We start from the raw sequence: 25,759 nt of genomic DNA on the forward strand, positions 1-25,759 counted from the left end.
TTTTCTTTTAAATTTACCTTCCTCCGGCAGCGCAGCGTCAGTGAAGGAGGCGGCGCTCCCAGTCCCGTCTCTAGCCTTCCCTTGTTCGCTGCTCACTGCCCCGCCTTCTTCTGACGTCAAGAAGGCGGGGCAGTGAGCAGCGAACAAGGGAAGGCTAGAGACGTCGGGACTGGGAGCGCCACCTCCTTCACTGACGCTGCGCTGCCGGAGGAAGGTAAATTTAAAAGAAAAAAAAAAGGAACAGGATCTTGGGGGGGAGAAGAGGGCGAGCAGTTCCTACATAGGAGCGGGAGGGCAGCGTAAGCACGCAGCGGCGGCGCCCCCCAGAGGATAGCGCCCCCCTGCGGCGCTTACCCCGCTTACCGCATCGGCACGGCCCTGCCTCCTTTCACTTCAGCTTCCTTTGATGATTCTACAGAAAATGCTAACTTCTTGTACCTTACTAACACATACAAGACCTATGACTGCTTGGTATCTCCACTAGCTCTTCTCCTAGAGAATAATAGGTCAATGTTTAAATGCTGGACTCAGTATTTAAATATTTTGAGACCCATTTTACATAGAACATGGAGATCAGAACTGAGATATCCAAGTTGGGATGTGATCAGTTCCAGAAAAGGATCTGCCAACATAGAGCCTTTTCTAATATATCTACAGGAGTACATGTGTGCTTGCCACCATGTGCAGTGGAAGCATCTATTTTACAAATATGGACAAGGAAAAAAATACAATGGAGGAAAAATCAGCAATGTACGTGTGTATGCCAGCCATTTTTCAAACATATATCTGTGAATGCTGCTAATTAAATACAGAGACCAGAATCATAATTTGTTTTTAGCTTGGACGGGGAAAAAACAATGGGGGATTAAGAAGGATAACTCTCTTAGGGTCCCTTTTACTTAAGCCATGTAGGCGCCTATGCGTGTCCAACACGCACCAAAATGGACTTACCGCCCGACTACCAGGAGGCTCTTGCGGTAATTTCATGTTTAGTGCATGTCCAATACGAGCGTCTGAAAAATATTTTTTTATTTTCTGGCGTATGTAGCAGACGTGCCCCAAGTGGCATCTGACATGAGTAGGTCACCATCTATTTGGCCAGCGCCGCAAAGAGCAGTCCTGAACCGTATTATCGAAAAAGATGGCTGGCTATCTTTCGTTTTGATAATACGGTTCGGGCCAGCCAAATGTCAGAGATGGCCGGGTTTGAGATGGCCGGCATCGGTTTTCGCCGATAATGGAAACCGAGGTCGGCCATCTCAAACCCGGCCAAATACAAGGCATTTGGTCGTGGGAGGGACCAGCATTTGTAGTGCACTGGTCCCCCTGACATACCAGGACACCAACCGGGCATCCTGGGGGGCACTGCAGTGGACTTCAAAAATTGCTCCCAGGTGTATACCTCCCTTACCTTGGGTGCTGAGCCCCCCAAATCCCCCCCAAACCCACTCCCCACAATTGTACACCATTACCATAGCCCTTAGGGGTGAAGGGGGGTACCTACATGTGGGTACAGTGGGTTTTGGGGGTTTTGGAGGGCTTAACATTTACCACAACAAGTGTAACAGGTAGGGGGGGGGGGGTGGGCCTGGGTCCACCTACCTGAAGTGCACTGCACCCACTAAATACTGCTCCAGGGACCTGCATACTGCTGTCAGGGAGCTGGGTATGACATTTGAGGCTGGCATACAGGCTGGCAAAAAAATATTTAAAAAACAATTTTGGGGTGGGTGGGAGGGGGTTGGTGACCACTGGGGGAGTAAGGGGAGGTCATCCCCGATCCCCTCTGGTGGTCATTTGGTCAGTTGGGGCACCTTTTTGAAGCTTGGTCCTGAAAAATGGGACCAAGTGAAGCCGGCAAAATGCTCATCCAGGCCGGCTTTCTTTTTTCCATTATCGGGTGAAGCCGGCCATCTCAAAGCATGCCCCCGTCCCGCCTTCGCTACCCTACCAAAATGCCCCCTTGAAGTTTGGCTGGCTCCACGACGGAAAGCAGTTGGCGCCGGCCAAAATCGGCTTTCCATTATACCGATTTCGCCGGCTTCAGGAGACGGCGATCTCTTTCGAAAATAAGCTGGATGGCATCTCAAACAGGGGCCTTCTGCATGACATGTTCTCTAAGTAAGGGTTTTGTAAGAATGGAAGGGGAAGGTGAAACAGCTTATCAGGAGAGGTAGTGGAGGTCAGCACCTGACACAGACTGTGGTCATGATTCAGACATTTATGGAAGACCGTGGTAGGAACAGGGTTGAAGGTTTCAGAGGAAGACATAGATGAGACAAGAGGATAGAAAACTGCTTTGGATTAAGTATGTGAATTTAAATGCTTATCTATCCAATATGGCAAGATTCAAAGTGGAGCTATCTAGATAGGGCAGATGGGCCAGACCAATAGGTCTTTTTTGTGGCATCCAAATCCAATAAGGTCAATGCCAGCATGTTGGTGGTGGTGGTCAGAATTTGTTCAGTAAGCTATGTAAACTATGACTTAATGATGATGCAGCAAGATACAACACCCCAGATACCAACCAAGCTGATACTGGCAGGTTGATCATAACTGGGTACTGCCCAGCAAGACCATGAGACCTAAGCAGCCACATTTCAGGTAACAGCTTCATTTGTGGTCCGCTGAATGAAAAGGAACCAAAAGTGGGGTATGTGACTTATTTATACCACAAGACAGAGGGGCATCAACTGCATAATCCTATAAAATTTCAGCTTCGGGTATGGGCTAATTGCATCTTTTAAAAACGAGAAATGTTTATCAATTAAAAAATAATTAACAACAGAAATCATATACCTCACTTTAGGTACCTTTTAGACACTTGCAATTTTTAAGCTGTAGAACACGAAAAACATCATAGCTGTAAAAAAAAAATTACATAGAGGGGCATAATCGACCAGAAACGCCTATCTCCATGGGCGTTAATCTCCGAGAACGGGTCCGTGAAGGGGCGGAGTGAACCGTATTTTCCAAAAAAAATAGACGCCCATGTTTTATTCGCCAAGGTGTGAGCTGGGCGTTTTTGCTTTTCAGCGATAATGGAAAATGAAATCGCCCAGCTCAAAAACGAATACATCCAAGGCATTTGTTCGTGGGAGGGGCCAGGAGTCGTAGTGCACTGGTCCCCCTCACATGCCAGGACACCAACCGGGCACCCTAGGGGGCACTTTTACAAAAACAAAAAAAAAGGTAAAAGAGCTCCCAGGTGCACAGGACCCTTCCCTTGGGTGTTGAGCCCCCCAAATCCCCCTCAAAACCCACTGCCCACAAGTCTACACCATTACTATAGCCCTAAGGGGTGAAGGGGGGCACCTACATATGGGTACAGTGGGTTTGGGGGGGTTGGACGACTAAGCATTAAGCAGCACAATTGTAACAGGTAGGGGGGGGGATGGGCCTGGGTCCACCTGCCTGACATCCACTGCACCCCCTAACAACTGCTCCAGGGACCTGCATACTGCTGCTTGGGAGGAGGGTATGACATTTGAGGGTGAAAGTAAAAAGTTGTGAAACATCATTTTTTTGTGGTGGGAGGGGGTTAGTGACCACTGGGGGAGTCAGGGGAGGTCATCCCCGACTCCCTCTGGGGGTCATCTGGTCATTTAGGGCACTTTTTGGGGCCTTATTCGTGAAAAAACAGGGTCCAGGAAAAGTGCCCTAAATTCTAGCTACAAACGCATCCATTATCGGCGAAAGGCGCCCATCTCTGTTCGGGTGATAACCACGCCCTAGTTCCGCCTTCACCACGCCTCCGACACGCCCCCGTCCACTTTGTCCGCATCCGCGACGGAGTGCAGTTGAAAGCGTCCAAAGTTCGGCTTTCGATTATACCGCTTTATTTGTTTTTGTGAGAAAAACGCCCATCTCCCGATTTAGGTCGGAACTTGGGCGTTTTTCTCGTTCGATTATAAGCTGGATAGTCCCTTTCTACTGACCCTAGAGTACACAGAACTTTCAAAAATGAAAATTGCCCCTCCAAACTTTTATAGCCTTTATCTCTGTTATTGGTAACCACATTTTTGGTACCTTTTCACTTAGCGGGTCTTATTTGTGTCACGGCTGTGGCCGTGCCTTTATGTCCTGACCTTCTGATTCTCCGTATCTGCCTCTGTGACCCCTCCAGACTTTTCCCCTGCTGTTGATGTTCTTGCTAGCCAAGCCTTGCTTTGGTCTCTCTGCTTTCAAACCTCAGTGCCCAGTGTGACATCATCAACCATTCCCATTTATAAAGACCTGGGAAACTTTCCTGGGTTGTTTTTGCAACAGGTCTATTTTCCCTTGTTTTGTTCTACTGTTGTTTAATTCTGAGGGAACTGGTCTTTTTGTTAGCTGTGCCTCTGGGTACAGCCCTTATCCCTGTGTGTGTGCTTCTGGTTTAAACCTGAATGGATTACTTTCCTGTTAGCCTTGCTCTCAAGCAAAGCCCTCTTATGTTTCCCTGTGTGTGTGGTTCTTGTTTGTACCAGAATGGACTACATTTCAGTTAGCTTTGTTTTTTAGCGTTTCTGTGTGTGTGTAGTTCTTGTCTGTTTGTCCTGAGAGCTGTAGAAGCCAGCCTGGTCCCTGATTACTTCACTGCTGTGCAGCTGCCTCTCCATCTGCCTTGCCTTTCCTTTCCTGTGGGTGCTGACTAGTTCATGGTAAGCACGTTTCTTCATTGTTTGTTTAGTCTTCCCTGTAGCCTGCTTTAACTCTTTGTGTGCAGTGTTTGTTCTTTGGCTCTTGTGAGCTCTGCCCCTTTCCTGACTTATGTATTTAGAAGCAGCTTTCCCTTTAGTCTGCTTTAACCCTTTGTCTGCTGTGTTTGCTTCCTGATTCTTGTGAGTTCTGTTTCTGCTTTGTGTTTAAGCCAGGTTCTGCTCCTGCTCTTTGTTTAAGCCAACTTCTGTTTCTGCTTTGTGTTTAAGCCAGGTTCTGCTCCTGCTCTTTGTTTAAGCCAACTTCTGTTTCTGCTTTGTGTTTAAGCCAAGTTCTGTTCCTGCTCTGTGTTAAAGCCAGATTCTGCTCCTGCTTTGTGTTTAAGCCAAGTTCTGTTCCGGAATCCTGTTCCAGCCAAGCCAAGTCCATTCTTGACTCTTGTTTCTGTCTTGTGCTTGCTTTGTCCAGTCTTATTCTAATCTAGTCTGTTCTGTTTCCTGCCTGTGCCAGCCCAGGTGGCTTGTCTGCCAAAGCTCCGGCTTTGGTCCAAGGGCTCACCTTACCTGTATCTGTGAGAGACTGCAAGTGTCCTTGTGGCCGTGAGAGATTGCAAAGGCCCTTGTGGCCATGACAATTTGTTCTGGTAGTTCCTTATTTTATTACAAAAACTTGCAGTAAAAAATTGGGACGGGGGGATTAAATCAGGAAGCTCTACGCTCATCTATTCATTACTATAACAGACAGGAAGAATTAATTTTGATAAGGGGAAATATCCTACAAATGGTTGAACATTTACAGCTGGCACACAACTGGACTTTATCTGCCATCATCTACTATGTTACAAGTAGCACACTGGCTGTAACATTTAAAAGAACACGTATATTCAGTACCACTATCTGAATAGGCAGTGGCACATACAATACCTGGTGATCTGATACTCCTGGCTGCTACAGAAATAGCAGTGATTGTTATCAGCTGTCTTAAATTAAACTGCTTAGCTATGAGGATAGTGGCTGAATATCACAGCTGTCCATATGGCTGGGTAAATCACCCTTGCTGTGCTCCAGCACTGTGGGGTAATTCTATAACATAGGCGCTTAACATTTATGCAACAATTACGCATATAAATGTTTAGCATTTATGCACGCATGTGTAGATGTACATGTGTAAATGCCAAAATTCTACATAAATTGATTAGTGTGTATTTGCAAAGGGAGCATACACCTGGGCAGGCCTCACACTTACACACTGAAGTTATAGAATGCTATTAGATATGTACATATCCCCAACATTTAGGCTTAAGCATTTATACTACCCTAACTGTTAAGTGCATTATTCACCTACTTAGGCTAGTATTCCATAAAGGAAATTAGGTATCTATGTTCCCTTATAGCATAGGTCTTTCTTGGGGGGGGGGACTATTTCTCCAATTGGGTTAGTTTTGTGCATACTATGACAGCAATAAACCTCACTCCTAAGCCAAGGCAAATGGAGTATGATCTCAGTCTCTCAAATTTACTGCTAACTCTCACCGTACTACTTGCATTGTAACGAGAGCTTCTTTCTGGAGGTCATAAGATGTAACATATATAGACAACGTATCCAGTTATGCTTGGAAGTTATTTTTAATCAAGCCTGTGGCACCCAAAACAATGGGAAATATTTCTGTATCTTTCTGCATTTTCTTAGTCTCAGACTGCATTTCTTGGTACTTGAGTATCTTCCCTTTCTACATGCAATTCACCGAGTAATCACTTGGGACCGATACCTCTATAATCAATGCTGTTCTGATGTTCTTCTCTTTTACCACTATATCTGGTTTTCTGGCATCCAGCTTTTTATCAGTCGGGATGGGGATGTCCCAGGTGATCATAACCTCTGTCTTCCACAATTCTTAAGGTCATGATCCCAATGTTTTCCCGGTACACTGATGTTGCAATACTTACAGAGTTTCCAGTGAATGAGACATGCCACCTTGCTGTGTCTTTCTGTATAAAAATTTTCCACCATCACACTTCATAGCCAGCCACGAGATGAGTAACTGTTTCTAGTTCTTTTTAGCACCATTTTTTTTCAATATTTGCTGTAAACCATCTTATCTGTAAACTACTGTCCTGGGCTGAAACTATCAATCGCTCATCCTTAGGTTTCAATTCACCTCTTCTTAACCAGTCATGTGTCCAATGTTGATCCACAAATGGCTCCTGGAGTATCAATTTGTATTTCCCCCAGAACTTATGTACTTACCACTTGTTTCTCCCCTGCTGATCCAATTCCTTGAAGAAGTTTTTCTCTTTTGCAAATTCGGTTGCTTTCTTCCTTTGAGGTCCTGATGGATTTTCACCCATTCCTTCTGCTCGTCGGAATGCATGTCCAAGTTTAATGATGGAAGTAGATTCTGGAAGTTTCTTTTATGTTTCAACACATTTTGTACAGTGGGATCTGATGTTGCCATTACATAAGCCTGAAGGCCTAAGATAGGTATAATCTATTTCTATGAGAACCATCCCTCCTTCAGATCTAGGAATGTACAATCCAGGCATACACTGATTTTTATAGATGACCTTGTGGGAATGGTGGAGTTTTCTCGTTCACACATTTAGTTTTTCAAGGTCTTTAAGAGGCCAGTCTACAATAAAGCTATATGAAAGTGCAGGAAGTAACAGTTGATTAATAGCCTGTATCTTATTCTGTGATGTTAATGCACTTTTCAATATCAGGTTTAGTCTCCTATAAAATTCTTTTCTGATTTTTTCTCTTAGCGATTTCTGCTTGATAGCTGTTCCTTCCTTTAGATATTTATATACACCTTCTTGTTCAAGTTCCTTTATCTCACAGTCATCAGAGAGATGTTTTCAGTTCTACTCAACTTTCCCCTATGGAAAGTCACCTTAGCACATTTGTCCTGCCCAAAAATCATTTTGATGTTATCTGAAAAGCTTTTCACCACTTAAAGCTGTTCTGCTAATTGCTGGTCACTGGAACCGTAGAGTTTCAGGTCATCTACAAACAGTAAATGCGATGTAACCTCTGGAGGGTTGGCACCTTATGGAGTAAGACTAAATCCATAGCCCAAGGAGTTAATAAGCATACTCAGTAGATTAAGTGCTAAACAAAACAGAAGTGGGGACAGGGAGTCTACCTGAAATATGCCTCACTGAGGGGCCCTTTTACAAAGGCACGGAGGTGCCTACATGCGTCTAATGCACGTCAATTTGGAACCACCACATGCTACCTGGCTACCACGTGCCCTGGGCGGTAATTCCATTTTTTACGCGTGTCCGATACATGAACCAGAAAATATTTTTTATTTTCTGATGCGCACCGCTAAACAGGCGGTAATTGGCAGTGTACGCGCATTGACACTTACAGCCCAGTTAACGCGTGAGACCTTACCGACAAGTCAATGGGTGGTGGTAAGGTCTCAGACCCAAAATGGATGCATGCCAATTTTTATTTTTCCACACTTCCATTTTTGCCCCCCTCCCCGCCCAAAAAAAGGTCTTTTTACAGGAATGCTGGAAAATGGACCTGCGCACATCCAACATATGCGCATACACTAGCCCAGGCCATTTTTCAGCGCACCTTCGTAAAAGGACCCCTGAATCTTGATGTTAGGAATGACAAATTGTCTATCTGCATACTGCAGGTGGAGCATGGTTTGCCACATTTTCATGGTAAACTTGATGTATTCAGTCAATTCAGGGTTGATTTTGTACATTTCAAGGAAATATATTATACAAGAGTGCAGGATGCTATTGAAAGCTTTCTTATAGTCAATCCATGCTATACTAAGATCTCTGCTTTTCTTAGCACTGGCTATGATGGCCTTATTCAATATAAACTGGTCTTTCATTCTATATGCTCCTTTCTTATTGCCCTTATGCTTTATTGCCATGATATTATTAGAGTCTATATGACTATATATTCTATCGGCCTCTATTGCAGTGAACAGCTTATAGCCTGTAGACAAGTTATTGGTCTATAATTTTTAGGAATGTTACTTGGATCTCCCTTTGGAAGAAGAAGTGTTCTGCCCAATATCAGCCAATGTGGTGTCAGATCTGGCTGCCTGATCAATTGATTTTTGCAGTTTGCAATGCCTTGGTGGAGAGATATTAACAGTTTGAGCCAAAAATTGGTCACTCCATCTGGGCCAGGACTATTTCAGTCTGGGACACTTTTTAATCTGTTTTCTAACCTTTTGTTGTTATTTCAGGCCATTCTATAGGAGTAATGCTTACCCGTTCTAAAATTCTTAAATACACAGGGTAGCCATTCTGCATCTTGGATATGCTCTACATGGTTCTCATGCAACTTTCTCCAGAATGTTTCTGTATACGTAGGCTCCCTTTATATAATTGCTCAGTAAATGGCACCTATTTAGATTGTAAACTCTGAGCAGGGACTGTCTTTTTGTGTATTTTTTTTTGTTACATTTGTACCCCGCGCTTTCCCACTCATGGCAGGCTCTATGCAGCGGGCAATGGAGGGTTAAGTGTATGGTGTACAGCGCTGCGTATGCCTTGTAGCGCTATAGAAGTGATAAGTAATAGTAGTAGTATTTTAATCCTATCATATATAGAAAGCAGATGTCTACTTTCCTTCATAGAATACTAATGCAAATGGCCAAAAACACACGTACATTAAAACATAGTCATTTTCACCAGCTCTATGGCCGGTGTATTATTATTATTATTATTATTACACTTGTACCCTGCACTTTCTCACAAACAGCAGGTTCAATGTGGCTTACATAGTAAACAGAATTACAGAGTGTTATATGGAGAATATAATAACTGATGTAGACATAGCAAAAATAAGGTTTAAGAGTATATGAATAAACATGGAATGGTAAACAAGGCAAGATAGACAAAGGAAAGAGAATTGGGAGGGGTATGGTGTAGGGAAGAAGGAGACAAGAGGACTGGGGATGAATATAAGACGTTGGGAGACATGGTTTAGAGTATAACATCTGTACCTAGATGTTAGCACGTATGCATGAACATGACAGTACTCTATAATATGCACTTGTACCTATCATTCCGTTCATGTTTCACCCAAACTCTGCCCATTCACACACCCACTTACAAGTATGTGCCATGAATTCAAAATGCTTACTTTTCCTTTAGTCGGTATTTTGTTAAGATATCATATATGCACTTTCCTGCTGCCTCGGTGGTTCCTTACAGAATTATCCCCTAGTGTCTGCCGCTAAGTTAGCATCCCTTTAATTACCTGGGCCTTGCTTGCTTGCATATCTGTGATCATATGTACAATCCTCATCTTGTAATATCAGCAGCAAGTCTTCTCACTTTCAGGTTCAGTATGTCGAAAATCTACTGCCACATGAATGGTAACAATTATTAGAGATGAACTGACTCATTCTGTGTGCTCACCTTCGCTATGGTCCAGTATTACTGTTTGCTCCATATCTGCATAGGTGCGATCAGCATGCTCTTCAATGAGCTCCTTGGCACATGTTTCCATCAGGTGAACAATATCCATCCGGTTAATCTTCGTAAGACACTGGATGAGAGCTGTGTCTGTAATGTCACAAAGAACCTACTCAGAACATCTTGCTTGCTATTATCCCTCCTGAAAATAAATCTGTTCATTCTTGTGACTTAAATGAGCCCTGGCTTTAATCCCTGAGCACTTTCACTATGGAAATATATGTGAGTAAACTCATGTGCCAACGTTGAAGAAAACCCTATAGTGGTACTCAGCTGTTCCCGGTCTCGACTCCCAGCACTAGATACAGGAAGTGCGGGCAGCTTCAGTGCTTTCCTCCTCCCTCTTCCTCTTCTGACGTATTCGATGCCGACACTCTTCCCAGGCCCTCTGACAAGTGCACAGAGAACCGTAGAACTGCCCCTGCCACTCCTGGAAGACACGCTGATGCAAAGCACGCTGGGATTGGAGGCCCAACATCCAATCCCAGCATGCCTTGCATGGAGGAGCGGGACGCTGAAACATTTAAACTTTTTCTAATTGTGTTGGTTCCACTCTCTGGTTTCTACTTTCCTCGTCTTCTCCTTAACTTTCTCAGCTTTCTTCAATTTATTATTCTGCGTCTGGCCAGATTTAATTCTTTCTTACTATACTTTCTTCAATTTTCCTCTTTTTACTTTGTCTACCTACAGCTTGTTATATCTTTCTCTCACTCTTGCTTTCCTATTTCACTTCCTCTTATTCTCCAGTCTCTTGGTAACTCTATCCTCTTCCAAACCCCCCCACCCCATCCAGCATCTGCACCCTCTCCCATCCTGCATCTTCCCTCTTTCTCTGCTCCCATCCAGCACCTGCTCACTCTCCCCCCTTCTTCCAGCAACAGCACACTTTCTCTGTTCCATTTCATCCAGCGTATGCCCTCTCTCTCCCCCCTTCCATCCAGCGTCTGCCCACTCTCTCCACCCTTCCATCCGGCATCTGCCCACTCTCCCCCTTCCATCCTGTGTCTGCCTACTCTCTACCCCTTCCATCCAGAATCTGCCCCCTTATCCAGCTTGTCCCCCTCCCCCTTCCATCTAGTGGATGTTCCCTCTTGCCCCCTCATCCATCCAGTGTCTACCCGCTCTCTCCCCCTTCCACCCAGTCTGCCTCTCTCCCTCTCATCCATCCAGCATCTGCTTGCCCTCTTCCACTTCCATCCAATGTCTGCCATCTCTCTTACCCCCTTCACCCAACATCTGTCCTTTCCCTCCCCCTTCCATCCAATGTCTGTCCCCTCTCACCCTTTCATCCATCCAGTATCCGCCCTCCCTATTACCCATATATCCAGCATCCGATCCTCTCTTCTCCCCCCCCCGTCCCGCCCAGCAACACCACTGCCATTGTTGCTGCTGCTTCTCCAGAACAGCAGCGGCTAAAGAAAGTCTAAGTGATCGCGGGGCCGCACTGATCATATATTCATGGCTGCCAGCTCTTCCCTGGAAGAGGAAATGATATTGGAGGGGGCGAGCCCGGCAGCACGAGTATGATCAGTGCGGCACCTCAATCACTTAGGGCCCTGTTTACTAAGCTGTGCTGTAGGTGCGCTAACTTTTTAGCGTGCACTAATGATAGAAACACCCATGATATTCCTATGGGTGTCTCTAGCATTAGCGTATGCTAAAACGTTTGCGTGCCTACAGTGCAGCTTAGTAAACAAGGCCCTTAGACTTTCTTTTGCCACCGCTGCTGGTCTGGAAAAGCAGTAGCAGAGAGGATGGTGGCGCTGCTGCGGCAGGAATGGTGTGGAGCAAGTCCTGGTGAGGCACATTAATTTGGGGGGCCCGTGGTTCCCCCGTTTTCATGCCTATGAGAGGAGATTTGATGGAGGTCTATAAAATACTGATGGAGTGCAAAGGGTAGCCTAGAACTGCATGTGTACTCTTTCCAGAAATACTAGGATTAAGGGACACGTAATGAAGCTACTAAGTAGTAAGTTTAAAACAAACCAGAGAAAATATTTCTTCACTCAACATGTAATTAATCTCTGGAATTCGTTGCCAGAGAATGTGGTAAAGCAGTTAGTGTAGCAGGGTTTAAAAACGATTTGGATAATTTCCTAAAAGATGGATTTGGGAAAATCCACTGCTTATTTCTAGGATAAGCAGCATAAAATCTGCTTTACTGTTCTGGGATCTTGCCAGGTTCTTGTAACCCAGATTGGCCAATGTTGGAAACAGGATACTGGACTTTATGGACCTTCAGTCTGTCCCAGTATAGCAACATTTATGTTCTTATGTTGTAAAAGCCATGAACAGATTATCTGCAGGGGCTTATGTTCATATTTCATCTCGACATGCCATCTCCAAAAATAACAGAAATAGATTGGATTAAAAGAATTTGAAAAAGACAATAAAAACTGCTATTCCTTGTGATCTTAGGTAAGTCATTTAGGCTTCCATTGCCTCAGGTAGAAAATGAGATTGTAAGCCCTCTGGGACAGGATGTGCCTAGTGCACCTGAATATAACTCACCTTGAGCTACTACTGAAAAGGTGTAAGCTAAATGAAACATAATAAAATAGAAGCAAGTCATTTCAAAGAAATAATTATGCTATTTGTAGTATTTGAGTGCCAGGTTGTGGATAGGGAGGACAAGTTTGCAACAAGTTACCTAGCTTGTGCATCAAATATGTGCAAATGTTATGCTTCTTTTTCAAATAGAACATCTATGCATGGTTTCCCTTTGAAGGTTATCTCACCAGAACTACAAATTTATACCTTTGCATCTGCTATTTAATATGCACAACATTTTTTGAGAAAATTTAAGCCTATACTTTTCAAGATCCATATATATGTTCCACCCCCCCCCCCCCCTGAAATGCCTGTGATCATCACAGAAAAAAGTACATAAAATTTGGTATTTATGTTTAAAGGAACCAACAATGACAATATCAAGAAAAGATAAACCGGTGACAAAAAGATACAAATCCCAGACAGAGGTTCCAGTAGATCAGGAAGGGAAGTGTTATCTCAATTCATTAAGTTGACAGTTCAAGCTATTTATAAATTGCATATAAGGAAAGAGTGTGCATAATAAATGTAGTCAGGATTAAACCATCCAAATTGCAGACTTATAGCTAGAATTGTGTATATGATATAGAAGGCTATTTGATTCCTGTATCAATATTCTGCTGTACTGTTCATTTCTTTGTTATGTTTCTAAAAACAATAACAATTATTTGAAATAAAAGAACAAAAAAACCCCCAAAATGGTATTGTATGCCTAAAATTCTACTCACATATGCACTAGACCAGGGATACGCAACTCTAGTCCTAGGATATCCAAATGAATTTGCATGAGAAAAATTTGCATGTACTACCTCCATTGCATGCAAATTTATCTCATGCATATTCATTGTGAATACCCTAAGAACCTGATGTACTTGTGGCACTCAAGGACTGAGTTGCTTATCCTTGCAAGTCTGGACAGTTCTATAGGAAGCAGGTTATGGCTTGGCTGTTTCAACCAGGCCTTTAATGGAAGAAGTAACTAACTTGGTAGGTCTCTCTCTCTCTCTCTCTCTCTCTCTCTCACACACACACACACACACACACACACCCCTACCCTAGTTGAGATATTTAACCATCTCTCTGACCTCATTTGCAACTTTCTTTAAATTAGTCATCTTATTTTTTAACTGCTTTTACTCTCTTACCTATCTATTATATGTTCCATCTTCACTTATACCCTACGCTGTCTATCAAAATGTTCTATTATATATTGTGTTGCCATTATAAGTAGTATACTATGCCATACTTTGTATTGTTATTTGAATATTTTTACTGCCCTGTCTATTGCTCATGTTCGATTTATTCTTACTGTACACTGCCTTGAACGAATTCCTTCAAAAAGGCGGTAAATAAATCCTAATAAATAAATATAGAAAGCTATTTTCATGCATAAGCACTTTTTAACATTGCTCCATCTTGTGCTGGTCTCTGTGGGTGTAGTATTTAGCCACAGTGGCCATTCTTTGGTTTAAACACTGGCCACCAGTTATTTTATACCCAGATATTCAGCAACAGAGTCCAGATATCAGTCAGTGCTCAATATCCTGGTAATTTGGGCTCTAGTATTTATCTGGGTATCAGCAATATTCAGACGGCTACCTACTAAGTAGCCAAATAAAGTTAGGACAGCCTTTTTGTTGTCTGAACTTTATCCAGACAATTACCTTGTGCTGAGTAGGAGAAAACTCTGCTCCGATACTGCCCAGGTGTTCTGTCAGTATTTTTTGCAGCATCAACCAAATAAATCTGCTCCTACCTACATAAGTCCCACTGAATATTGTCCCCTGAAGTTTACCCGTTGCATGTTTTCCATCCCTTTCTAGCCAGTACTTCAGCAGTGCATGGCTCTGGTCCTGCAGTGAATTGGGATTTTCAATTCGAATCTGATGAATCTGTTCTTCCGTGAAATCCAATTCTCGTGCTAACTCTGTTAAAGAAAATCCATTATTGGAAAGGAAACACAATCATAATTAGAACTTCAACTACCTGTGGTGTATCTGACTGGATTACACTGCAGCAGACCAATTTTTGTTTGGCAACCATGTGGTAATGATTTTCTTTTATTTGTTTCATTTAGCACATGTTAAAAACCATCTTAAAAGCACACTAAGGGGTCCTTTTACTAAGGCACATGCTAAATACCATGTAGTCCATAGGAATATAATGGGCTGCATGGCATTTAGCGCAAGCTAAATCCATTAGCACACTTCAGTAAAAGGACCTCTAAATAAAACACAAACCAAAAATGAAATGGAAAAAAAATGGGATGATATTATTTCCTTTGCACACCTTGGGGGCAATTCTATAACTGGCTGCCACAATTTGGGCATGTCAATTCTACATGCTGAGCACTAATTCCATAACAGCATCTATGCACCCAGACTGTATTATAGAACACTAGTAAGTTGGTACTAGCAAGTTTTTTTTTTGTTATTTTTGTACCCCACACTTTCCCACTCATGGCAGGCTCAATGCAGCTTACATGGGGCAATGGAGGGTTAAGTGACTTGCCCAGAGTCACAAGGAGCTGCCTGTGCCTGAAGTGGGAATTGAGCTCAGTTCCTCAGGACCAAAGTCCACCACCCTAACCACTAGGCCACTCCCATGTAGGCATGGAAAGTTACACTGCACCTATGGCCATATAACTGTTGACGCCTAAATGCGGCATCTTAGCATGTGGCCTACGCAAGTTATGTATGTAACTGGGAGACCTGCCAAAGCTCCGTTCATGTGTGCTAAATAATTGGTTCATGTAAGTTAGAGAATAACACTTAACACGGTGCATTATATGTGCGTGCTAGTATTCAGAAACTTATGCATGACTGGCGCCTAACTTTAGGTGCCAAGTTATAGAATTTGGGGGCAAACCTTTTCTAAGTATTATATCATACCATATCTATGTTACTGAATGTTTTTCCATGCTGTCTATTATGGTATTGTTTGTATTGTACTGACATATTTCTGTTACATGGTCATTCTGCAGTGCAGTGTATGTATATGTCTGACACTGTTTCATGGTAGTCCTATTATTAGGTTTCAATTAGCTTTTTTCGAGTTTACCTCATTTATTGTTTTTATGTTTATAAATAAATAACTAAATGCAGTGTCATATGTAAAGTTTCCACTGTACGGTTTACCTATGCTGTTTCATTGCATATATATACTCAATCAAGACGCCTCCCCCTCCCACTCTACACAATCGATCTGGTTTTCAGCATAAACAAAATAATGTATAGGCTAATAAATACATTCTAGAAGCCTTAAGTGTCGTTTGCAGTTTAAACCAGTAGGCGCCGGCAAAGATAAAAAATGTTAATCGTGATTAATCACACTTAGTCATGACATGCATCCAGACTTTATCTAGATTCTCTCATGTCTCCCTCCCCAGTGTCTCCCCCAGTTTTTCTCATGCACTCCTCCCTAGCCTCTCCCCTATAAACCACAGATTTATACATGCAAAATACAAGTACGTAGTGATTTTAGAAATGATACTACTTTATAAGATTTGGCAGCACGCAGGGCTTACAACAAAAAGGAGGTCCTGGGCATAGTTCAGGCAGTCATTTGAAGTATACACATATTCCGATTTCAGAAATACATGTAGGAGGATAACTTTGTATATGCTGTGTAGGTAGCTAAATGGATATTTATGCCTGTGTGTGTAAAATGTGGTAAATATTTTATGAAAGGCTTGGTTAATACAGAGCCTTTTATAGAATACTTATAGCACCACAAAAAATATGTAGAAATGGCAGAACACACACAAAACAAGAGGCATTTTAGAATACACATATTTCAAAAAACAGGGGATATATATGTACAAGTGATACATACAGACACACATATGATGACGTTGTTACACATATATTCATGTGCCTTTATTTAGGCATGTATGGAATGGATTTTGTAACACTACACATTTAGGGCAGCTAATTAGGGAGATGTCCTCTGAAAGTCAAGCTTTGTCTTAAGGAAGATGGGTTTGAATACCAGACAGATAAGCACAGTGGAGGACTAGCTTAATGATTAATGCAGTGGTTTAAGAACCGGAGGAACTGGGTTTGATTTCCACCACAGCTCCTTGTGACTCTGGGGAAGTCACTTAACCTTCTCTTCGGGTACAAAATAAGTACTTGTATATAATATGAAAACCGCTTTCATTGTAACCAAAGAAAGGGGATATATGTCAAATCCCAACCCCTTTCCCTTTTAAGCAATTCTTAATCACTCTTCTAAACTTTTGCAGCGACGTACAATTAAACTACACAAAGGCTTACTTACTAATCTGTGCTAAGGTTTTATATCCAACAAGCATTAATAGCCAAAGTGTTTTCCACCTAAACAGCTGGGAGAGTTTTCAACATACTGAGATGGGCAGTCATGCAATTAATGCAAAGCAATGATCACTACTCACAGTGTAACAGCAAGACTGATATCACAGAACACAGTTAATAAGACCTTTGGAGGTGTAGCTAACAGTACCATGTTATTACTGCATTGGAGATTAATCAAGGAAACAACCACCACGTTAACTGCAAAGTACAATCCCATTGACACCGTGCTTACAACAGGAATTTATGCATTAGGGGGTAATTCTGTATAGCTGGTGCCAACATAGGTGCATAAATGACAAAAATACTGGCATATATGCCTTTATGTGTACATATAGGTACATAAATACCAATATTCTGTCTACACGCTATTCTATAAAAAGGTGCCTACATGTGATGCCATGTAGTTGAAAGGTGGGCACACATGGGCGAGGCACACAGTTACATGCATAAATTGTAGACTACTATAATTTATGTGTGTGTTTTAGAAATCGGCATGAGATTTTACTCCAGTTCTATGGGTTGTGCCCACATTGTATGAATGTACTTTAACTGTTACAGTTGTATATTCTTTAAAGGAAGGTATATGCCTATATCTTTCAGCATCTAAACAAGGCACACGGTTATAGAATTGCTTTCAAGGACCCTACTTTCCTTTAAAGAATACTAGCATAACAAGTTAGATACATGTCTAGAATTTAGGTGTGCAAACTTATGCCAGCCTTAGAGTTGGTGTAAGTGCCTACACCTAAATGCCAAATATACATGCAGAAATTACACACATAATTGTGTCCCCCATTCATGTTCCACCCAAATACCCATGAATACATTTGCCTTGCAACTATGCATTATTGTAAACAGAGGGTAGAGTTAAATGGCCATTTTTCTCAATGGAGGAGGGTGAATAGTGGACTGCCGCAGAGATCTGTACTGGGACCGGTGCTATTTAACATATTTATAAATGATCTGGAAAACGGAACGAGTGAGGTAATTAAATCTGTAGATGACACAAAACTATTCAAAGTTGTCAAAACACATGTGGACTATGAAAAATTGCAGGAAGACCTTAGGAAACTGGAAGACTGGGCATCCAAATGGCAGATGAAATTTAATGTGGACAAATGCAAAGTGATGCACATTGGGAAGAAAAATCCAAATCATAATTACCTGATGCTATGGTCCACCTTGGGAGTCTTAAGGTCTAGGTGTCATTGTAGACAATATGCTGGAACCTTCTGCCCAGTGTGCGGCAGCAGCCAAAAAAGCAAACAGGATGCTAGGAATTATTAGGAAAGCGATGCAAAATAAGACCAAGAATATTATAATGCCTCTGTATTGCTCCATGGTGTGGCCTCACCTTGAGTATTGCATTCAGTTCTGGTTGCTGTATCTCAAAAAAGATATACTGGAATTAGAAAAGGTTAAAAGGAGAGTGACCAAAATGATAAAGGGGACGGAACTCCTCCCCTATGAGGAAAGGCTAAAGAGGTTAGGGCTCTTCAGCTTGGAAAAGAGACAGCTGAGGGGGGATATTACTGAGGTCTATAAAATCCTGAGTGGTGTAAAACGGGTAGAAGAGAATCGATTTTTCACTCTTTCAAGAAGTACAAAGACCAGGGGACACTTGATGAAATTACATGGAAAAACTTTTAAAACAAATAGGAGGAAATATTTTTTCACTCAAAGTATGGCTAAACTCCAGAACTTGCTGCTGGAGGATGTGGTAACAACGGTTAGCATATATGGGTTTAAAAAAGGTTTGGAAAGTTCCTGGAGGAAAAGTCCATAGTCTGTTATTGAGGTGGACATGGGGGAAGCCACTGCTTGCCCTAGGATTGGTAGCATGGATTCTTGCTATTATTTAGGATTCTATCAGGTACTTGTGATCTGGATTGACCACTCTTAGAAGCAGGAAACTGGGCTACATGGACCATTAGTCTGACCCAGTATGGCTATTCTTATGTTCTTACTGCAATTATGTGTCTTTTTATAGACTAGCGCATAGCTGGAATTTTGGCATTTATGCACATATCTGCACACACATGCTTATATGCTAGTATTCTAATCATTTACATCTATTCGGTGCATAAATGTCATCACTTTCTATATAGAATTACCCCTGAGGTGTTCAATGTGGCAATTAGTGTGTGCCAACAGTTAATGCAAAGCAGTGCCCTGCTGTTGGCACCTGTGAAAAGCTGTGTTAAACACCTAATGCACCTTAGTAAACAGGCTAGACAGCGTCATTTAACATTACCAGAAATTTGAGCTCCCTATAGGGAGTTCCACTTAATTTCAATTAACCTAATACGCTACAGAAAAATATACTGAGCTTCAAACTGTATTAAATTGATTACTTTCCTGCACTGTTTCTACATACATATATAACTGGATCCTGCAATAGGAGGGTGGGGGGGGGGGGGGGAGAGGATATTCAAAGGGAGATACCCAGACATTTCTCTTAGCTGTCAGAATCTGTGGATATCCAGCGGCACTATCTGGATAGTTCCGGGAGAGTGTCTGGGTGGAACAGCAAGTCATCTGGAAAGCAATGATCTTGAGCCCACTATCCAGATAACTATCTGGATAAAGTGAGGACAGAACAATTGCTGTCCTAAGGTCATCTGGTTAGATACTCAGATAGAGGGCTCAATATCGCCACCATCTGGATAGCACCAGCAGTGACCACACTGCATGATTCAGTGCTGGCTGCAATCCAGATACTGGTGCTGAATATCTGTTTTATTTAGCCCCCACGGGTGGCATTTAAAAACAATTCTGACCATGGCAGCTGATTATTGAGCAGCTAGTGCTATGTTTCACCTATTTTGCAAACATCAAGTCATGAAGGCTCATTGTCGGATAGAAATTTACTGCTGGTTTCTTCTCTAAAAAGAATATGCTAAAGCCATCAATTTTGAAGTATCAAATACCTCCTTGATTTGCATTTAAAAGGGCACAAACTATATGAGATATGTTGGTTCAATCAAATCTATAGATCCATTCAGTCCGAGATATCTGAGGAGCAAGGTCATTATTCTTGAGCACATTTCTGTTTGCCCACACTCGCTTGCTAGAAACATGCTTTCTTTACCTGTGAACTATCATCACAGGAACACCTGATATGTGGGTACGACCAGCTCTTCAGTAGAAACTTCTGATACCATTTTTTTAGCACCAGAACTGGAGGAGTGGCTTGCAGCCTAGGTGGCTGGAGTGCCAGGGCTGCCTGGCCCAGAGATCCCTGTTGCAGTTCTACCAACTTCTGTAGTAATTGTTGCTGCTGCTGTGAGCTTACATAAATTGCTGCTGTTGCTGATGCTTTTGTTGCTGTTGCCCTTCCAGGAAGGCCTTGATCAGTTTCTCCATGGTTTCTGTATATATGCAGCATGCAATTTATGAGAATCAAAACAAAATAAAAACCTGCCTGTCCAACGCTTAATTCTTTAAAGGCTCCTTTTCTCTCGTGGCAGAACTAACCTCTTTAGCCCCTTGGTCCTGAATGGTAGTCCTACAAGGCCCAGAACCCTGAAGGCTAAGGATTCCAGCATCTTCTGGCAGGGTACACTCATATCCCTCCACTGCCACAATATGTGGTACCATGAGTGAGAGCGAGCCACGGAGCCCGGTGAGACAAGCCACACACACTCCACAAGTTACGGTGAAAACAAATAATATTTTATTAAAGGTATCTGGAAAAGGCTCCTGTTTACTTCACAGGAAGGGAGAAAACAATATCTAAAGGTAATTCTGTAAGCACAACAGCGTCTTTGGGTGGCCTGCTCCTCCAGGGTCACAACATACATAAGTGTCTTTACCTTAGCAGCAATTCTTACTAGTCTCTGGCTTGGTACCTAGATCCAGAGTTACCAGCATAGTCTCTAGCAGGCGCACAAGGTAGCCTGCAGTCGGCCAGCTCAAAATACAAACTCTTCAAGGTTCCAAGCTGAGCTAGGCCTACCCGGATGTAGTGGCTGCAGTTTCTCAGCTTCAGGATGGAGGCATATGCGGTGGCCATCATTGATTCCTCTGGGTCCTTTTAACCTTGTCTGGCCCAGATTTTTTTTTTTTTTTAAATTTTGCAGAAACCTCTGTTTCTTTTATTATTTCTTTATTCATATATTTCCATATATCATCACAATACGTGAATATGCAATCGGCATTTATACAAAAGGCAAAAATAAAAAATAAAGAGAAATATCATTAACAGCCTTTCTGTCCACAAGTTTAGGAAATTTTAGAATCCAAGAATTTAGAATTTAAAGTAAAACATATAGCAATAATTACGGACTAGTGGTTGCAACCTCTGGTTCAGACCCCAGCCTGCATTTAGGGAGGGCACACAACATTCAATTCCACTCTAGCATCTAGAAATTGTTTTAACTGCTTTGGGTCTACAAATTGAAACTGTTTACCCTCAAGCATTACATTACAATAACAAGGAAAACGTAATATAAAAGTTGCTCCCAATGCTACCACCCTAGGGCGGAGTTCCAAAAAGGCCCTCCGTCTCATCTGTGTAGGGCTTGAGAGATCAGGAAAAATACGAAGTTTTGAGCCCAAAAACAGATTTTCTAAGTGTCTCAGGGAAAGCCTTAATACGGCATTCCTGTCAGGCTCCAGCACAAAAGTAACAAGCAGAGTCAACCTCTGAGTAATTATCTCCAATGAACTTTCAAGGAAAGAAGTAAGATCCATTCCTTCCCCTGCTATCTGGGGATTTTCTTCCACCACTCCACCACTCCTGATGTAATAAGCCCGAGTAAGGGGAGGCAGTGAGTCCTTGTCCATTCCAAGAATATCAATCATATATTTGTTAACCATGTCCAAAGGGGAAATTAAAGGCGATTTGGGAAAATTAAGAAACCTGAGGTTTAATCTTCTAGTCTGGTTTTCTAGGTACTCCAATCTTTTATATAGGAAATTATTATCCTTAACCAAAGCCGTTTCTACAGATCCCATTTCTTGAATTTTAGTATTCACAGTCTCCAAATCTAAGGTTTGCTGTGCAGTCTTTTGCGCCTGAAGCAGGGCAGCCTCAGAAAGAGTCTTTATGTCAGAAGTATTCACTTTTAAAGTAGTTTGCATAGAAGTGTGAATGCTGTAAACCATATCCCATAGTGACTCTAATGTCACAGTTGCTGGTCTATTCACACCACTAATGGCTGGAGAAGGGTGAGGTTGATCTTCAACACAAGCAAGTTTAGAAACTATATCCTGAGGCAATACCTTTGAAGCTGATTGTAGCAATAGTTCGGGGCCTTGAGATTCAGCCTCTGTTACTGCAGACACTCCCTCAAACAGGTCGGGCTGAGCCCCTTCGGCTTCCTTCCCTGTCAGAGCTGCCAGCAACTCCCCTCCAGGCTGGGGTGGAGCAACTCATTCCACGGGGCTCAGGGAAGCCCCGTTTCCATTCTCAATCCACACCAAAGTGCTGAGAGTTGCAGAGGGGGTCAAAAAGCCCTGAGGACCTGGTTGCTGTCTGAAAAATTGCAGAGTTGTCTGCCTCATAGCTGAAAAAGTCACAGGAGCTGAGGGATGTTCCTTCACTTTTCCCCTCCGTTTCCCCATGCTTAATGAAGCGACAGAGGTGCCGTAGAGGACCTACAAACAGAGCAACTTCCAGGAGCTAACACAGGTGCGTCCATTCACAACGCCATCTTGGAATCCTTTCCAGAAAGGCTGGCCCAGACTTTTATACTTCCTGGGTCTTGCCCTCCTGGCTCCACCCCTCCCATGTCACATCCCCCCTGGATGGGGCTAGGGGTTTTAAGGTGGCCCTGATACTGTAAGGAAGTGGCAGCATCCTATAGAATCCCTCACACCTGGTAAGAAGCATTATTATTTTGGGCCCAACATATCACAGGGAAAACAGTATTTTTTCATTCTGGTGAGGTACCATGCTCCTTCTTTTAGAAGCATCTATGTGTGTACATGGCACCATTTACGTATGCAGATTGCATAGATGTGCAAATAGTGATTTTATAAAGCCACTATTTGTACACATATGTTCTGATGCAGAGGCTAAAGGGGGCATGTCAGGAGAATGGCAGGGATTTGGGTTGCCACTATAGATGACTCACAGTATATATCTGTGGCTTAGTGGTGTAGCACCTCATTCATTGGGTTGCCTCTATTTTTTTCTTTTTTTATAAATGCTGTAACCCAATAACAAGTGCTATCAAATTGGTACGCTTTTGTCTATTCCTTGTAGTAATTTTTAGCACCCAACTAGTTCAAAGTGCAAAGTCAATGTATCACTATTCATTCAGTATACGTACTAATATAAAACATAGCAAACACTTATCTGAGTCGTGCATCTAAATCATGTTATGACCGCGTTGTAATCATTGCAGTATATCTGCATTTTGTCCTGCGCCTTCCCCTGAAACCGCCCGACTCCGCGGGTTTCACTCTTCTTTCTTCAGGGACTAGGGTTAAGGCGGGTTTCTGCACGTCATAATCTCAAGACGCCAACTGCAGGACGGCTCTCTCCCATGAGAAACCAATCAATTGGCAAGTAATCCTATTGTATCTGAATTGGCAAGTATCCTTGAGTCTTTTCCTCTGCTTGTCCCTGCCCTTCCTCATGCTCCCTGGCTGCTGGAGTCCTCAACCCCTCCCTTCCAGGCTATGCTTTTCTTTGGTGAATTGCTGGGGACTGAGGGAGTCTAGAAACTCCTCTCTCAGGTAGGATCCTTGTTTCCTACAGAGACCATGGCTCCACCTCTGCCAAACCTCCCAGCAGGTTCTAGAACTCCCAGGTATTGTTGCTGGGCAAGGCAACTCCTTTTCACTTGACTGGATTCCATTCTTGGTTTTTTCTCTTCCCAAAACTCCAAAACCCTCCTGAAGCTATTTACCATAATTGAAAGGAAGGAAGACCACTTTTGGGGTAGCCTGGTCACTTGCATACCACAGTACATAGTTGCAAACTGTCTATACCTCACTAAACATTGTCCTTGTACCAGACTACTGGTAAAGTGCATGCCATAATGTCATGGGGTGTACTTTTACACTAATCAATATTTTATAAGAGGCCATTTATTCACATATGTGGCCAAAAATGTGCAAAATGACTTTAATAACATTATTTTCTTTGTGTGATCCATGGCAAAAAAAAGACTACTACCCTCCAGTACAATATACTAATTTACTGGAAGGATAGACCAGTAAGAAAAGTGGAGGAAAGGGAGCACCAGAAACATAGGAGGCGTAGGATGCAGCAGGGGAAAGAGTAGGAATGCTGGCAAGCAGTATTGGCAGCATGTGCAGCATCCTATCAGCTACTACTGGTTCTCCCACCTTTATCCACAAAATTGTCTTTATTTACACAGGCCATTACCTATAGCAGTAAGCAGCAGAGAATAGCATTGGTCCACTGCAGCTGAGACCCCTACATGGATTTTGGTGACATGGTACTTTGCAGAACGTATTGAAGCCATCGCTACAGATTCATTGTGAAACCGAACACACAAGTCAACAGTCTGATCAGATTTGGCCAAAGTTACTCAACATTTCTTTTCCTGACCACCAACCAGTGGGACAGGGGATATCATGAGTCCATGTCATCCATTGCAGGTAGCACTTGATGGAAAAGTTTATGTTCCTAAACACAACCTTCCTGCTTGGTTTCCCATCAATTTCTGTGCGACTGAGAGAGGACTGACTGCACAGCTTCACTGGAGCAGTACATGCCCAGTTGCTCATAATGTTTTTACTAGTTGCCATTTGCTTCTACTGCCTGGTCTCTTGGTTCCACCAGGGTCTTCTAGCCTCAAATAAAATATAAACTTCCTCTTCCCTTGCCCCATTTGCTGTTGCTGCTGCCTGAGTTGCTGCCATACCTGATCTAGGTCCTGCTGCTGTCTGACCTCCTCTGTCTCAGTTATGAGCCCTGCCTACTGTTATTAATGCCACTCTCGCTACTGCTGCCTAGCCTGTTCTCCTCTTTCAGCAGCCTGCTACACTGATGATAGCTAGGAGACATATTCTCCTTTTGGACTTCTTCAGATATGTCCTCCAGGGTTTTTTATTTAATTTTTAGGAAAGTATCCTCTTTTTCTTTTATGTACCTATGACCAACACACTTACCCACAAAATGAGAGAAACCATCTCTGGCCTATTAGTCAGTGTGGACCCATGGGGGTGTTAAAGAGAGAGAACGGCATTGCTGATCTGTTTTCCTACTAGCTGAATCTGTTAAAGAAATTTTGTTCATATAGTACAATTTTAAGAATATGTCATGCAGACTTTCACATGTATCTCATAAGCTAGCCAAAGTCATTGAAGGATATCCGCTCTACTGATAAGTATGCTTGGACTCAGACTCAGTCAAACTCAAATCCAGATGGAGACTGACTCTGTCTGTTTAGCGCTTTTGCACCTTTTGAGTATTTGGGTGTGCTGATGATGCTCTTAAGTATGCCTGAAGGCCTATGGTAGTAGTAGCTCTGTATGTGTAATCTATTTCTAAAAGGTCCATTCCTCCTTTGACTTGAAATATATAGTCTCAGCATAGGTAGCAATACTGAACTACCTTGCTAGGGTCTCTTGTTGGAGTGGCGGCTGCTGGAAATATTTAGGACTGAGTGACAATGGCACCTGACATCATCTGTTGCCACCGAAAGATCTCCATAAACCAGCACTAGTACTTGTCAAAATTTGGGAACATCAGTGAACTACCTCGGAGAAGTGGACACTGGAGGTGTCTGGGACTAATGCTGGTGGCATCTGATGTCATCCACTGCCGGTGGAAGATCTCCATTAAACCAGCACTAG

At 42.7% G+C, this 25,759-nt stretch overlaps 1 protein-coding gene across 8 annotated transcripts in view; it reads right to left on the minus strand.

Annotated features, from left to right (window-relative positions):
• ANK2 (ankyrin 2) overlaps positions 1-25,759 on the minus strand; it is a 512,604-nt gene that overhangs the window by 40,948 nt on the left and 445,897 nt on the right. For all 8 annotated transcript variants that reach the window (XM_030190840.1, XM_030190841.1, XM_030190837.1 and 5 more), the window contains 2 exons: positions 14,443-14,574; positions 10,041-10,187 (listed from right to left, as the gene is read on the minus strand). In XM_030190840.1, the coding sequence (XP_030046700.1) occupies positions 10,041-10,187; positions 14,443-14,574 (279 nt within the window). The remainder of the gene's footprint in view (positions 1-10,040; positions 10,188-14,442; positions 14,575-25,759) is intronic.

Source organism: Microcaecilia unicolor, chromosome 2, assembly GCF_901765095.1.
Source record: "Microcaecilia unicolor chromosome 2, aMicUni1.1, whole genome shotgun sequence".
Classification (NCBI taxonomy): domain Eukaryota; kingdom Metazoa; phylum Chordata; class Amphibia; order Gymnophiona; family Siphonopidae; genus Microcaecilia; species Microcaecilia unicolor.